Consider the following 17,268-nt stretch of genomic DNA (forward strand, 5'->3'; position numbering starts at 1 on the left):
TAGGATAGGACCGTTCTATTATGGGCCGGACAATACATAAAATGCGTAATGCACGCAGCTTTTTTGGTGTTTTATTTTTTTCCGTGTGGTATCGAATGGTATTGAGTATCGTAATACTTTCTTTTCGAATCAAAATTTTGGCATCGTGACAACCCTACTATCTGATGAAGATTGCATTAGTAATGCTTTCAGTCTTTAGGTTTGACTTATTTGTGCAAGCAGATCTGCTCACATATGAATGCCATTCTCTGGCCTTCACAAAGCAGGTTTACTGCAGACCACTCCAAGGCCTGTGTTGAGCTCAGTCATCTCAAATGAACCACAGATGGACCATCTTTGCAAAGAAAGTCAGGGTCATACGTAATGTTAAGTCCAACTAATTATTTGGTTTACATCACATACAGTTTTGTGTTATATAACTTGTGGACTGCACGGCACACTGAAAACTTCAGTTTTGATTATATACATCTTCTAAATTGGCATACTGTACAAAAAAAGGTTGACAACTGCTGGTCTGGATGCTTGTAACATCAATGGTATTGAAGAATATAATTTCTCATTATTAGAGGGGTTGTCGAACCTCACCACTTCCATGACGAGATGGGAGAAAGCCATTGTTTCCACAACTTCCATTGTGAATGGAAGCAACGTAGCTTGCTCTGCTATGCCGTTTGTGTAGCTTCCATTCACTACACCTACCTGGGGCCAGTGCTTAGTCCCATCTCGCTATGGGACAACCCCTTTCAAGTTTTATAAGCGATCTAAGAAAGGCTGAACTTGTTGGACCTAGGCCTTATTTCAACCTATGTAACAAATAAAATGTATTTTTCCAATAATAAGACTATAAAAGGACTATTTAAGCTGTTCTCTAATATATTTCTAAATAGTAATACAAACAGATAAAACAAAAAAAGACTTACAGGTACTTGCAGAGCAGTGGTCTGCAGTGGGGCAGCAAGCGTTGTGATGGAGGGATTCTGTACCGCAGTCATGACTTGGCTACCGTCCGCTTTTAGGGCTGTGAGGACCAGGGACTCTGTCTTAATGATCTGAGGTTGTACAAGTAGCTGCATGGAAAATCCAGGCGAACAATCATTTAAAGCTGATGCAAAGTCATTCATATTGGTGCATGTTATGTTAGTAGCATTTTCTCCCACAAAACAACAAAGTGACCAACAGGCTCAAAGAATAACAAAGCACCACAGGATGCAATGCAATTAAAATAGATTCTCATAGTGAGGTGCCAAAAAACTGCCAACTACTGTATGTATGGCTAAATACTGCATTCTTGTAAAATATGTAAATCTTAAAGGACTTTTACAGGACTTATCAGCAGGATAAGTCTTTAATATCAGATCGGTGGAGATCAGACATCCAGAAACCCCACCATTCAGCTAATTCAGATGGCCAGCAGTGGTGGAAACTATACAGTGAGTAGGTTTCCGGCACTGACATTCTGGGAGCTAAGTTCCAGTATCCTGAAACTGGACACTACACAGTGGACGGGGCCTTCTGTTTAAAGCTCTGTTCACTGCATAGTTCCTGGCGCTGGTGACTGCCTGAAACATCAGATTGTGGGGGTTCCAGGTGCTGGTTTAGCACTAGAGTTTATGGTAAAAATCATTATGTTTCTAGTAAGCCATGCAGAGGCAGAGCTTAATAGGAATGGAACCTCTAGGGTTGAGCGAATCGGGTTCAGATTGCTGTATCCTGATTCTTTTAAAAACTTTGTTAAGGATATCGGCTCCGTCCTACTGTTAAATGTATTGCCTCCGCAGAGGTCTTTCCGACGGTTCAGCAAATATCACAAGACTTATTTCGTCTCACCTCTATCAGGTGTCGCTTTGTTTATTTGCATAAATTTATGTATGAAAGTACAAAGCTGAACTTGGCTTCGTTAATGAGGCACAAAACCAAGTTTGGCTTAGTAGTTGAGAGGGTCTATCTCTGACCAGTTTGACTGAAAAAGTCATGCAAGAAAATTTGCCATATTGCTTCCTTTGCTGGCTGGATTAATTTTTCCCCATCACATTATACACTGCTCGTTTCCATGGTTATGACCACCCTGCAATCCATCAGTGGTGGCCGTTAGGGGTTTGGCGATATAGACTATTATAGGCGATATGCGATATAAATTTGTGCCACGATATGGATTTTGAGCATATCGCCTATATCGCCGGACCGCGATATGATCCTGAGCCGGCACACTGGAGAAGGAGAGAGTCCCTCCCTCCCCACTATGCGCGGCTGCCGCTGACCACCAATGACAAGAGAGGAGGAGGGGAGGGACTGACAGTAAATCATTGAGTAAGTTTTCACGATCTCAGTGAGCGCGTGAAAACTCAAATCCGATGGTATATTCTAAACCCCAGGCGTTCCCATGGTGACAGGGACGCTTGCCTGGGGGTTAGAATATACAGGGCCACGACGCTGACAGTAGAACATTTAAAAACTAATCAGTAACTTTAACTTTATTCATTGGTGATCTCTTTACTGTATACCTTACTAGGTCTTCGCTCCGGTAACAGCAGTCAGTGCGCTCAGGCGGCGCTCACTCACTGACGTCACGCGCCTGCTCCTCCCACTAGGCGGCGCAGGCGCGTGACGTCAGTGAGTGAGCGCCGCCATCCGCACTGCCTGCTGTTACCGAAGCTAAGACCTTGTAAGGTATACAGTAACGAGATCACCAATGAATAAAGTTAAAGTTACTGATTAGTTTTTAAATGTATTCCTGTGAGCGTCGGGGGAGATTTGTGGATGGCACCATTTAGGGGAGGGGGGGGAGATCTGTGGATGGCACCGTTTAGGGGAGGGGGGGGGAGATCTGTGGATTGCACCGTTTAGGGGAGGGGGGGGGGATCTGTGGATGGCACCATTTAGGGGGGGGGGGGGAGATCTGTGGATGGCACCGTTTAGGGGGGGGAGATCTGTGGATGGCACAGTTTAGGGGAGGGGGGGGGGGAATCTGTGGATGGCACCGTTTAGGGGAGGGGGGGATCTGTGGATGGCACCGTTTAGGGGAGGGGGGGGGGGTCTGTGGATGGCACCGTTTAGGGGAGGGGGGGATCTGTGGATGGCACCATTTAGGGGAGGGGGGGGGATCTGTGGATGGCACCGTTTAGGGGAGGGGGGGGAATCTGTTGATGTCACCGTTTAGGGGAGGGGGGGGATCTGTGGATGGCACCGTTTAGGGGAGGGGGGGATCTGTGGATGGCACCGTTTAGGGGAGGAGGGGGGGAATCTGTTGATGGCACCGTTTAGGGGAGGGGGGGGATCTGTGGATGGCACCGTTTAGGGGAGGGGGGGGGGGATCTGTGGATGGCACCGTTTAGGGGAGGGGGGGGGGGATCTGTGGATGGCACCGTTTAGGGGAGGGGGGGGGATCTGGGGATGGCACCATTTAGGGGAGGGGGGGATCTGGGGATGGCACCGTTTAGGGGAGGGGGGGATCTGTGGATGGCACCATTTAGGGGAGGGGGATCAGCTCCCTGCTGTTGTGTGCACAAAGCACAGGGCAGCAGGGAGAGTGTAAAGTCCTATTCACCCTAATAGAGCTCTATTAGGGTGAATATGACAAGGGTTCTACGTTCTAGCCCTTAAGGAGACTAATAGTTAAATAAAAAGTAAAAAAAAGTTTAAACGCCCCCCCAAATATAGAAAACAATATATCGCAATATATATCGCATATCGCACATGCTTAAAATTATATCGCAATATAGATTTTAGGCCATATCGCCCACCCCTAGTGGCCGTGCTTGCACACTATAGGAAAAAGCGCTGGCCAGGACCGTGGGAGCTCACATAGGCTGGTGTTTTTTCCTATAGTATGCAAGCATGACCACCACTGATGGTGGTCATACATTAATAAGTGGCTTGTATTAAAGGGAGTCTGTCACCACAATTTGCCCTTAAAGACCACTTACATAGCACTGTAGCATAACTATAGATCAGTCAAATGGTACCATTGTCTTTTTGTTTGGATGTTCACCAAGGGCAAAAACTGAGTTTTATTCATATGTAAATGAGGTCTCGCAAGTGCCCAGGGGCGGCGTTCGGGCTGTAAGTGCCCAGGCTGCTCTTCCTTCTTCTCACATATCCCCTCCCCAGCCTGTTGCTTGGCCCGCCCTGTAAGCCTCTTACATCATACAGTGTACTGGCCGATATCCCCCTGGCGCATGCGCACTGTGATGACCATTGTGGGCAGCAGCATCATTCCATGCAGTGCGCATGCGCGGGCGGGATATCGGCCAGTACACTGGATGATGTAAGAGGCTTACAGGGCGGGCCAAGCAACAGGCTGGGGAGGGGTTATGTGAGAAGAAGGCAGAGCGGCCTGGGCACTTACAGCCCGAACGCCGCCCCTGGGCACTTGCGAGCCCTCATTTACATATGAATAAAACTCAGTTTTTGCCCCTGGTGATCATCCAAACAAAAAGACAAAGGTACCATTTGACTGATCTATAGTTATGCTATAGTGCTATGTAAGTGGTCTATAAGGGCAAATTGTGGTGACAGACTCCCTTTAAGTTCCTCTACATAGAATTATTTGCTGAATTGAGACAACCCCTTTAGGTATGCATCTAGTTTTCAAAACTTCTGACATGCCATGGGCACATCATGCTTTATTCATTTGGTGCTGACATCTTTAGAAATGCGGAGGTCTACAAGCTAAAAATGTACGGGGGGCAAGGTCTTTAGAATTGTGTTCAGTTTTTACAAACACAGATTGTAAACTACACTTCACATGAATACTTTGCAAAGACGATGTCCAATTGCAAACAAATATACTTGAGAAGTGAGAATCTTACAGGAACTTGCTGCACTTGTGGTGTAACAGCCTGAACAGTAGCTGGAGTCAGGGTTTGGATTGTGCCCTGTGCGGCAGGACTAAGGGTTTGGATGGTTCCGTTGGCGGTTTGTGTGAGTACCCTCTGGGCTTGGACAGTTTGTACCTGCTGCTGGATGGTCACTGGTTGCATCTGCTGTGTTGCCATCAAACTCGAAACTTGGGGCTGGAGCACTAAGAACATCAAGAAGAAAAAATCCAGTTACCATAGGGCTCCCGCACATCGCCTGCTGTGGCCAACACCCGCACGATTCAGTTTTTAGCGACATTTGTCAGCCGCAGCGTGTAACCCCCATTATGCAGCTTTCACTGGTGTGAAATGAGTGCCACATGACAAATGAACATATATTACAAATCTCACCTTGAAAACTTGCAGTGGCGGCATTTTGGTAGATGAGTGGTTGCTGTATAAATCGAGTCTGGGTGGTTGTGCTAAAGGTTGGCGTCAGCATGACTGTCTGCTGCTGCAGCTGATGCTGCGGATGGGACTGTATGACAGGGCGAGGCTGAAGAACAGGCGTGGTCCTCTGAATGGGGTGCTGGACAGGATTTTTGACAGACACCACTGCTTGTGGTGTCTGAGGCGTCTGAGGCTGTGGTGCTGGGATCTGGTAATTCGGAGGCTGGGTCGGGCTATACGTCTTGGGTAAACCAGTGTCCATCGCTGTGCTTCCTTGGTAGCTGGAACACAACTGATCTTCAAAAAGGTCAGGGAATTCTCCCACCTGATTGCTAACAAACTGAAGCATTTCTGCAAGAAAGAAAAAAATACAGATTAGAAGGCACTTCTATACACAGTGTGAAGTAATCTGAGTGTTACACTACATGCTGGAAATTTCTAATCCACTTTGTGTGTTTCTAGAACATTTCTTTTTTTCCACATAACTCTAAGTTGTGCCATTTCTCTATTATTCCTGCTAGACGCTTATCAATGAATTGGCAGCAATCTGCAATTAAGGTCCATCTGGGCGTTTTTAATTGGGTGTGTCCCTGCACAGTCTGACACTTTCAATCAGTGCTGCCAGCATAAGACTGTGCCAACTGGCTCATTCATAAACTTCTAGTAGGAATAATAAATTAATGGCGAAGAAATGCTCCAGAATTGTTATGCGAGTAGTTACTAATGCCTCATGCACACGACCGTTGTGTGCATCCGTGGCCGTTGTGCCGTTTTCCGTTTTTTTTTTTTCGCTGACCCATTGACTTTCAATGGGTCCGTGGAAAAATCGGAAAATGCACCGTTTTGCAGCCACATCCGTGATCCGTGTTTCCTGTCCGTCCAAAAAATATGACCTGTCCTATTTTTTTGACGGACAACGGTTCACGGACCCATTCAAGTCATTGGCATCCGCGTCCGTGATCCGTGGCCGTAGGTTACTTTCATACAGACAGATCCGAAGATCCGTCTGCATAAAAGCTTTTTCAGAGATGAGTTTTCACTTCGTGAAAACTCATATCCGACAGTATATTCTAACATAGAGGCGTTCCCATAGTGATGGGGACGCTTCTAGTTAGAATATACTACGAACTGTGTACATGACTGCCCCCTGCTGCCTGGCAGCACCCGATCTCTTACAGGGGGCTGTGATCCACACAATTAACCCCTCAGGTGCTGCACCTAAGGGGTTAATTGTGCATATCATAGCCCCCTATAAGAGATCAGGGGCTGCCAGGCAGCAGACCCCCCTCCCTCCCTAGTTTGAATATCATTGGTGGTCAGTGTGCGCCCCCCCCCCCCCCCCCCTATTGTAATATCATTGGTGGCCAGTGTGCAGCGGAGCAGCATTTCCGATCGTAAGCCCAGTTTAATCGCTGGGGCTCCGATCGGTTACCATGGCAGCCAGGACGCTACTGCAGTCCTGGCTGCCATGGTTACTTAGCTTATACTTACATGCGCTGTCTGTGGCCGGCCGGTGCTCCTCCTAATGGTAAGTGACAGGTCTGTGCGGCGCATCGCATAGGTTGCGACTTTTTTGTGACTTTCGCAAAAGTTACACAATGTGCCATAATCCAGGTCTAATCTCACTTTTAGCTCTTAAATATAGACCACTGTGAAAAGTGGCCAGGATCACGAAATGTCGCAGTTGCCATGACTAAAGTGACATTTTTCCACCACAAAACTGATCAATCTGTTTTCATAAGTGACCCCCCAGAAGGCGCAATTTAAAGGGGTTGTCCGGGAATGAAGGAAATGAAAATACTTAAATATAAAACTTTAATTATAAATACAAACCGGATTCCAAAAAAGTTGGGACACTAAACAAATTGTGAATAAAAACTGAATGCAATGATGTGGAGATGGCAAATGTCAATATTTTATTTGTAATAGAACGTAGATGACAGATCAAACGTTTAATCCGAGTAAATGTATAATTTTAAAGGAAAAATACGTTGATTCCAATTTTCACGGTGTCAACAAATCCCCAAAAAGTTTGGACAAGTAACAATAAGAGGCTGGACAAAGTAAATTTGAGCATAACGAAGAGCTGGAAGACCAATTAACACTAATTAGGTCAATTGGCAACATGATTGGGTATAAAAAGAGCTGCTCAGAGTGGCAGTGTCTCTCAGAAGCCAAGATGGGTAGAGGATCACCAATTCCCACAATGTTGCGCAGAAAGATAGTGGAGCAATATCAGAAAGGTGTTACCCATCATCAACTGTGCATAACATCATCCGAAGATTCAGAGAATCTGGAACAATCTCTGTGCGTAAGGGTCAAGGCCGTAAAACCATACTGGATGCCCGTGATCTCCGGGCCCTTAAACGACACTGCACCACAAACAGGAATGCTACTGTAAAGGAAATCACAGAATGGGCCCAGGAATACTTCCAAAAACCATTGTCAGTGAACACAATCCACCGTGCCATCCGCCGTTGCCAGCTGAAACTCTACAGTGCAAAGAAGAAGCCATTTCTAAGCAAGATCCACAAGCTCAGGCGTTTTCACTGGGCCAGGGATCATTTAAAATGGAGTGTGGCAAAATGGAAGACTGTTCTGTGGTCAGACGAGTCACGATTCGAAGTTCTTTTTGGAAATCTGGGACGCCATGTCATCCGGACCAAAGAGGACAAGGACAACCCAAGTTGTTATCAACGCTCAGTTCAGAAGCCTGCATCTCTGATGGTATGGGGTTGCATGAGTGCATGTGGCATGGGCAGCTTGCATGTCTGGAAAGGCACCATCAATGCAGAAAAATATATTCAGGTTCTAGAACAACATATGCTCCCATCCAGACGTCATCTCTTCCAGGGAAGACCCTGCATTTTTCAACAAGATAATGCCAGACCACATTCTGCATCAATCACAACATCATGGCTGCGTAGGAGAAGGATCCGGGTACTGAAATGGCCAGTCTGCAGTCCAGATCTTTCACCTATAGAGAACATTTGGCGTATCATAAAGAGGAAGGTGCAACAAAGAAGGCCCAAGACTATTGAACAGTTAGAGGCCTGTATTAGACAAGAATCAGACGTCTGTTGAGTGTTGTAAGAAGAAGGGGAGATGCCACACAGTGGTGAAAATGGCCTTGTCCCAACTTTTTTGGGATTTGTTGACACCATGAAATTCTGATTCAACATATTTTTCCCTTAAAATGGTACATTTTCTCAGTTTAAACTTTTGTTCCGTGATTTATGTTCTATTCTGAATAAAATATTAGAAGTTGGCACCTCCACATCATTGCATTCAGTTTTTATTCACGATTTGTATAGTGTCCCAACTTTTTTGGAATCCGGTTTGTATATTCCCAAATACCTTCCATTAGTTATAATGGCTTGTTTTGTATGGGGAGCAATCATTAGGGGAAATAAAATGGCCGCCGTCCTGACTGTGGTAATGGAGACTGCATACAAGAGCTGCTGCTCATTACTACATCCCCACCTCCTCTCTGTACTTCATGTCTTTTCATTCCTACAGAGATTCAGCTGAAGATCTTATCATCTGTATTCAGAGTCATAATCCCTGACAAGTAGGAGAGGAGGATGAGGCAGCTCTTTACCTCAGTGTTGTGAAGTAACTTCAGGACATAGGATGATGGTCATTTTATTTCTCCTAACGATTGCTCCCCAGACAAAACGATCCATTATAACTAATGAAAGGAATTTGCGAATATATTTATAATAAAGTAATATTTAAAAGGGAACCTGTCACCTCGCAAAACCATCCCAAGCCGCCAGCAGTACCTGCGTGTAGCCAGCAATGTGACTTCAAGCATGTGTGGAGAAGCGCGCAGGCAGGGAATAAAACCACGTTTTCAGTACTTTTGCTGCATCTGCCTTCAGGAAGAAAGGCATCATCAGAAACACACTGCTGGCTACACGCAGGTACTGCTGGCGGCTTGGGATGGTTTTGGGAGGTGACAGGTTCCCTTTAAGTATTTTTACTTTCTTAATTTCCGGAGAACCCCTTTAAGCTATGTCCACACGGCCAAAATATATGTGAGAAAAGAGAGGCGATAAGAAGGCTGATCTTTCTCTGAGAAAAGCGTGCTTCTGGCAGTGGAAATGCCACTAAATACTGCAAATAACACATTTTAGCCCTTCCCCATTGACTTCAATGTGGTAACACGGCTCAAATACACTTGAGAGAAGTAATATACCAGCATTTGTGAAATCAGCTGCATAAGAAAAGATCATGTGCACTAGAGATGAGAGAAGCGAGCTTCAGATGCTACATCCAAAGCCACTTCGCTAAATAATTTGTGATAATACTGTACAGAGATAGGTCTCCGTATAGTATTGAAATGTATGGGCTCCGATGAGCCGAATTTATTCACGAAGTCACACGAGACTTCGGTAATTGATTATTACAGTGAAAAACTACTTAAAAACTTGGAACCGAACTCGGCTTTGGTTCCGAATGGTACCTTAGAACATACATTCTAATACTATATGGAGATGAATCATCTATCATCAATACACTATTATAACAATTTCTTTTTTTTTTTTAGAGAAGTGACTTCCGATGTAGCATCTGAAGTTGCCTCACTCATCTCTAATGTGCACTTATGTGCCATATTTTTCAATAAAATCGATTAAAGATCTTGGTCTTATTTTTAAGCATGTTAAAGGGTTTCTACCACTTCATAATTAGCTGCTCTACCAAACCATCCTAATATAATAGGTTTTGGGCAGGGGCGTACATAGAAATCACTGGGCCCCATAGCAAGCATCTGAATTGGGCCCCATAACCCCGCCCACTACCCACCCCTGGCCCATCCCACCTCCTGTCCTGGCTCCTCCCATGCCACACCCCCATTAAAGAATCCCTAATGCCCCCCAAAATGCCCAGGGCGGAGGAGTAGGAGAGCACACTGTCCACTATGAGCCCCTCAAACCCTTAATGCCCACCAAAATGCTCAGGACAGTGTGCTTTCCTTCTACTCCTCTCCCCCTGGGCATTTTGGCGTAATGGGGGCATTAGGGGTTGGGAGGCAGGAGGCTCATAGAGGACTCAGGGGGGGGCGGAGAGACTCAGAACAGTGTGCTTGTCTCCTACTCCTCCTTCCCCCTGGGCATCTTGGGGTAATTGGGGGGCTCATAGAGGATTCAAGGGGGGGGGGCTCATACAGGACAGAGTAGGAGGGAAGCAGACTGTCCTCTATGAGCCCCCCAAACCCTTAATGCCCCCCAAAATGCTCAGGACATTGTGCTTTCCTTCTACTCCTCTCCCCCTGGGCATTTTGGGAGGCATTAGGGGTTGGGGGCTCATAGAGGACTCAGGGGGGGGGGGCTCATAGAGGACAGTGTGCTTTCCTCCTACTCCTCCCCCCCTGGACATTTTGGGGTAATGGGGGCTCACAGAGGATTCAGGGGGGGGGGGGAGGCTCATACAGGACAGAGTAGAAGGAAAGCAGACTGTTCTCTATGGGCCCCCTCTCCCTATGAGTTATCTTGCTGCTGCCTGCATTAACCTATCTATCCATCCCATTCCTGGCTGGGGACCCTTCCCAATATAATAAACCACCGGCAGTCCGGCACCAACCGTGTCCGGTCAGGAGCGGGCAGGCAGTCCTTCAGTCTGGGGCTGGGATCGATGCAGTGTATGTCCGGCGCCCGTCCCTGCTACCCACAAACACTGGCCAATCAGCAGCTGCCTCTGTGTGCTGCTGACTTGCGCTGATTGGCCAGTGTGAAAATTAGAACACACCTGCAGGCTGGCCGGGCGGGAGAATCAAGTGAGGGCCGAGGCAGCATGATGAGCAGGTTAATAGGGAAGGGGGGAGGGGGGAGGAGGGAGGAGGGGGCCCGCCGATCAAAGGCAAGTGCCGCGGTCCCTGCGCCGCCCAGTGTGTTCTTCATAATTGTACTAGTACTGCAGTGCTTACTACTACTTAGCTAAAATAAACGGAGGGGGCGGGGCCTTCCGAGCGCTCCGGGCCCCCCGGTGCCGCGGGCCCCATAGCAGTGGCGTACCCTGCCTCTATTGGCGGTACGCCACTGGTTTTGGGGCAGCCATTTCGCTAAAAAAAGAACTTATATCTATATGCTAATGAGCCTCTAGGTGCTTCCCTGCTCAGACATCTCCACTGTGCCTGCGCCGATGACATCATAGTGCTCCGAGGAACAGGCGCAGTGGAGATGTCTGTGCAGGGAAGCGATCAGACATTCACTGCGCATGCGCCGAACAGAGACGCGCACGGGGAGGATCGCATTCAGCAGGAGATGGGCGGGCTGGAGGGACGCGCTGGGCGGCGGCAGTTTATGAAGGTGAGCCTCTAGGTGCTAATGACGCCCCCCATAGCACCTAGAGGCTCATTAGCATATAGATATAAGTTGTTATTTTAGCAAAACGGCTGCCCCAAAACCTATTATATTAGGATGGTTTGTTAGAGCAGACACTAGCGGATCGCTAGTGTCTGACAGCTAAATATGAGCTGAGCGCTGTGATTGGTCAGCGCTACAGCCTAGGAGAAAGAGACGCCAGCAGGTTCCCCTGGGTGGAGCCCAACTATGAAGATACCGGAGGCTATACCGGGCGAACGGAGCGGCGGGATAACAGTAAGTGCAGGGAGATCCCTGGGCGCCGCTCTACACGTCTGTATAGTCAGTTTAGAGGTTTTATTCTGGTGAAAGGACCTCTTTAAATCAAAATGATTTAAATCACGATTTAAATCACTAGTCAGTAAGGCTTGATTTAAATCATAGTTTTCTACATAAAGACTAATTCTTGCTGGTATAACTTATAATATGCAAGTAGATGAAGATTTTTAGAATAACAACTTTTCATATTAGTTTGATTGGGTTGATTCTGCATTCATAGGTTTGTAGAAGTTAGGATTAAGGTATTTTTCTCAACTCTGTTCATGCTCTAACATTTTTGCTGTGAAGCGGCATGTGATCTCTGCTGAGTCAAATTCAGTTTTGAGAACTGCAAAAGTAAACCAAGCATCTGTGATAATATATTTTTTAGGCAGAGAAACCGCCCAATAATCTTACAAAAACCTCTGGAAGAGCATGAAATTGTGAAAGGATTAATGGAATTTATTTACCAAAAAAATTACACATATAGAAACATAGAATGTGTCGGCAGATAAGAACCATTTGGCCCATCTAGTCTGCCCAATATACTGAATACTATGGATAGCCCTTGGCCCTATCTTATATGAAGGATGGCCTTATGCCTATCCCATGCATGCTTAAACTCCTTCACTGTATTTGCAGCTACCACTTCTGCAGGAAGGCTATTCCATGCATCCACTACTCTCAGTAAAGTAATACTTCCTGATATTACTTTTAAACCTTTGCCCCTCTAATTTAAAACTATGTCCTCTTGTAGCAGTTTTTCTTCTTTTAAATATTCTCTCCTCTTTTATCTTGTTGATTCCCTTTATGTATTTAAAAGTTTCTATCATATCCCCTCTGTCTCTTCTTTCTTCCAAGCTATACATGTTAAGGTCCTTTAATCTTTCCTGGTAAGTTTTATCCTGCAATCCATGTACTAGTTTAGTAGCTCTTCTCTGAACTCTCTCCAAAGTATCAATATCCTTCTGGAGATATGGTCTCCAGTACTGAGCACAATACTCCAAATGAGGTCTCACTAGTGCTCTGCAGAGCGGCATGAGCACCTCCCTCTTTCTACTGGTAATGCCTCTCCCTATACACCCAAGCATTCTGCTAGCATTTCCTGCTGCTCTATGACATTGTCTGCCTACCTTTAAGTCTTCTGAATCAATGATCCCTAAATCCCTTTCCTTAGATACTGAGGTTAGGACTGTATCACTTATTTTATATTCTGCTCTAGGGTTTTTACGCCCCAGGTGCATTATCTTGCACTTATCAACATTAAATTTTGGTTGCCAGATTTTTGACCATTCCTCTAGTTTTCCTAAATCCTTTTCCATTTGGTGTATCCCTCCAGGAACATCAACCCTGTTACAAATATTTGTGTCATCAGCAAAAAGACACACCTTACCACTGAGGCCTTCTGCAATTTCGCTGATAAAAGATATTAAACAATATGGGTCCCAGAACAGATCCCTGAGGTACCCCACTGGTAACAAGACCTTGGTCTGAATATACTCCATTGACTACAACCCTCTGTTGTCTGTCCCTCAGCCACTGCCTAATCCATTCAACAATATGGGAGTTCACGTACAGCCTTATTCTACATAATCTTTATTTAATGATGGAATAACCTTTGGATGGTAATATATTTTCTTCAAAAAGCATTTTATATTTTTTAAAAAATCTGATTTTTTTGATAATGTTTTTTAAATCATTGATTTTTATCCACCTTGTTCACATCACATTTCTACCATCAGCTTAGCAGATCAGGTTTTCTTTTGTAACATTGAAATCTCTGTAAAACAGACAACCTTCCGTTGACATCCACTCGTATATGTTTAGTAGGGATCGACCGATATTGATTTTTTAGGGCCGATACCGATACCGATAATTTGTGAACTTTCAGGCCGATAGCCGATAATTTATACCGATATTCTGGGAATTTTCATTTTTGAGAAAAAAAAAAAATTCATACACAAATCTGCTGAAAATTAATATGTTTATTGTTAATGTGTATTTTGGTTTATTGTTAATGTGTATTTTTTTTTTTTATAAATCTTTTTCATTTATACTTAATATTTTTGTATTTTTTTTTTTTACTAACTTTTAGCCCCCTTAGGGACTAGAACCCTTGTCCTATTCCCCCTGATAGATCTCTATCAGGGTGAATAGGAGCTCACACTGTCCCTGCTGCTCTGTGCTTTGTGCACACAGCAGCATGGAGCTTATCATGGCAGCCAGGGCTTCAATAGCGTCCTGGCTGCCATGGTAACCGATCGGAGCCCCAGGCTTACACTGCTGGGGCTCCGATCGGAGGAGCAGGGGAGAGGGGATCCTGTGGCCACTGCCACCAATGAGTAATACTGGGTGGGGGGGAGGGGCGCACTGCGCCACCAATGTTTTTACTATTGGCCGGGATTGGGGTGGGGGGCGCACTGCGCCACCAATGATTAATACTGGGGGGCTCGGGGGGGGGCGCACTGCGCCACCAATGAAGAGGAGTCTTTCATTCATTCATATACAGGAGGCGGGAGCTGGCTGCAGAATCACATAGCCGGCTCCCGACCTCTATGAGCGGTGGCTGCGATCCGCGGCACCTGAGGAGTTAACTACCGCGGACCGCAGCTGCCGTTCATAGAGGTCGGGAGCCGGCTATGTGATTCTGCAGCCAGCTCCCGCCTCCTGTATATGAATGAATGAAAGGCTTATCTTCATTGGTGGCGCAGCGGCCACAGGCCCTCCCCTCCTCTTGTCTCCTCTCCTGCTATTGGCGGCAGCAGCAGCATCACAGGGGGGAGGAGACACTGCTTCCTTCTCCCCTGTGCTGCGGAGGGAACACAGAACGCGCTGAGAGCAGCGCGTTCTGTGTTCCCCATACGTTATCGGTATATCGGCAAAATAGATGCCGATACCGATAACGTTCAAAATCCTCAATATCGGCCGATAATATCGGCCAAACCGATAATCGGTCGATCCCTAATGTTTAGTGAATCTGTTCAATGGAAAATGGATGACGAAACGTGATGTGAACATGGCTGAAATCTAAACTGCAAACTGGTGCTTTAAGAAACACTGTAACCCTCTGAAGACCAATGCCTTTCAATGTTACATAAAAATTAGGGATCGACCGATATAGATTTTTTAGAACCGATACCGATAACCTGTGAACTTACAGGCCGATAGCCGATAACTTATACCAATATTCTGTGCATTTTCATTTAAAAAAAAAATAATAATTACTTCTGTTACGGCATTCCCATTTTTTATTTTTTTATTTAAATAGTTTAGACTTTTCGGACGTGGCAATATGTTATATATTTATTTATTGTTTATATATAAATTTGGGAAAGGGGGTGATTTACACTTAATATTTTGGTGTGTTGTTTTTTTTTTGTACTTTTTATTTCATAACTATTTCCCCCCTTAGGGGCTAGAACCTGGGATCTTTTAATCCCTTGTCCTATTCACCCTAATAGAGCTTTATTAGGGTTAATAGGATCTTACACTCTCCCTGCTGCCCTGTGCATAGTGCTTCAGTAGCGTCCTGGCTGCCATGGTAACCGATCAGAGCCCCAGGATTACACTGCTGGGGCTCTGATCAGAAGCTGCCACTGCACCACCAATGAATGAAGAGGAGGTGACCCTGTGCCACTGCCACCAATGATTATAACACTGGGGGGGGGGGGGGGGGGCGCACTGCGCCACCAATGATTTTAATACTGGGGGGTGGGGTAGGGCACACTGCGCCACCAATGTTTTTAATACTGGGGAGGGCGCACTGCGCCACCAATGATAAGCTGGGAGCTGCAATCAGCGGGGTTAACTGCCGCTGATCACAGCTTCCGGTCATATAGGCTGGACGTTAATTATCACTGGTGGCGCAGTGCGCCCGCCCCTCCGCCTCCAGTCTCTCCTCATTGGCAGCGAGGCACAGGGGGGAGGAAGAGAGCGACTCCTTCTTCCCTGTGCTGCTGAGGGAACATGAGCTTATGTTCTGTGATAGCGCGCTGGACGCATTATTGTCAAGGTTAGATGCCGATAACTTTGAAAATCATGAATATCGGCTGATAATATCGGTAACTCTGATCAGTCGATCCCTAATAAAAATGTCACCTTTTGGGCATTCTAAGCATTTTCTTGGGAGCACAGATCAGGCTTTAAAGGGGATACGTCACGCTTTATGCTGCTAGGTCCTGATGTTCAGGAGCTTCAGGCTCTGGACTTATCATTATGCACTGGATCTGTTCAATACTTTAGCAAAATGGCTGGGTCAATTAAAGAACGCAACTCAGCATTTTGCCAAGGGGATCTGTCACTAGTTTATGTTGCCTTTAGTTAGGACACCGTAAAACTTTGACAAATTCCCTTTAATGTGGTACCCAGAGAGAACTGGTATCTTTTCATTTTATGTAGCGGTATACAAGAAAATTACTATTTAATTTAGCTACAAAATAAAGCCTGCACTCGCTCGTGCAATACAATACCAAATATGTGCACTTTGACCTGGATACAACTAGGGACGAGCGAATCGACTTCGGATGAAACAACCGGTCGATTTGCATAAAACTTCGTTAGAATACTGTAGCGCTCCGTACAGTATTAGAATGTATTGGCTTCTATGAGCATAAGTTATTACATCGCGAAGTTTCGCAGAACTTCGGGTAATAACTTCAGAAATTAATTGCTACTGTAAAAAGACATTTCCCGAACTCTGGTTCGGTTCCAAGGTACCACTTGGAAACCAGATGTGGATCACAGACCCCGTTCAAGTGAATGGGTCCGCGTCCACGTGCGGCAGCCCTACGGTCGGTGCCCTGCATTGCGGTCCGCAGCACAGGCCGGGCCTACACACGTTTGGGTGCATGAGGCCCTAACAGAAGATTGCTCAGAGAATGCAGACTATGTTCTTCCAGGATGCTCCTTGCCCTATCAGATGCCTGGAAGCCTGTGATGTCATCAAACCATCATGGCTTTCCATGGCAATGTCCTGAATGCAGGAAGGGAACTTCCTACATCCGGGTTTCATTGCGGTGCCCAGCGCTCACTTTGGCATATTTGGTAACAGCACTGATCATTTCAACTACCCCTTTAGGAGGATCAGGATGACAGAGGGTCAGCCCCATCTTTTTAATGTCAGAGGGCCATTAAATAGGATCACTCATTCACATTCCTGTAGCATGAAGTAAATGCTGCAACGACCTAAATATTCATATTGGCAAACTGAGATGGCTAATCCCTTTAAGTCCCATGATGTACAGGCAAGTCATTGGCAGGATGTAATGTGCCCATGAGACCAGCAGGGATTGACAGCCACACTCCTGCAGTAACATCTGGGATGAAAGAAACATAACCAGTAAACCCCTGATGCACCATGGGAAGGCGCCTATCACCCCCAGCATCTTGATGGCTGAGGC

The 17,268-nt window shown here is 46.0% G+C and overlaps 1 protein-coding gene across 3 annotated transcripts in view; it reads right to left on the bottom strand.

The window, feature by feature from the left end:
• The window catches only part of SREBF2 (sterol regulatory element binding transcription factor 2), a 94,002-nt gene that overhangs the window by 52,400 nt on the left and 24,334 nt on the right, over nt 1-17,268 (bottom strand). For 2 of the 3 annotated variants that reach the window (XM_040407345.1, XM_040407344.1), the window contains exons 2-4: nt 5,208-5,597; nt 4,809-5,020; nt 921-1,067 (exon numbers count right to left, since the gene is read on the bottom strand). In XM_040407345.1, the coding sequence (XP_040263279.1) occupies nt 921-1,067; nt 4,809-5,020; nt 5,208-5,597 (749 nt within the window). The remainder of the gene's footprint in view (nt 1-920; nt 1,068-4,808; nt 5,021-5,207; nt 5,598-17,268) is intronic. The other variant, XM_040407346.1, reaches the window with a different exon arrangement.

Source organism: Bufo bufo, chromosome 9 (genome assembly GCF_905171765.1).
Source record: "Bufo bufo chromosome 9, aBufBuf1.1, whole genome shotgun sequence".
Taxonomy (NCBI): Eukaryota; Metazoa; Chordata; class Amphibia; order Anura; family Bufonidae; genus Bufo; species Bufo bufo.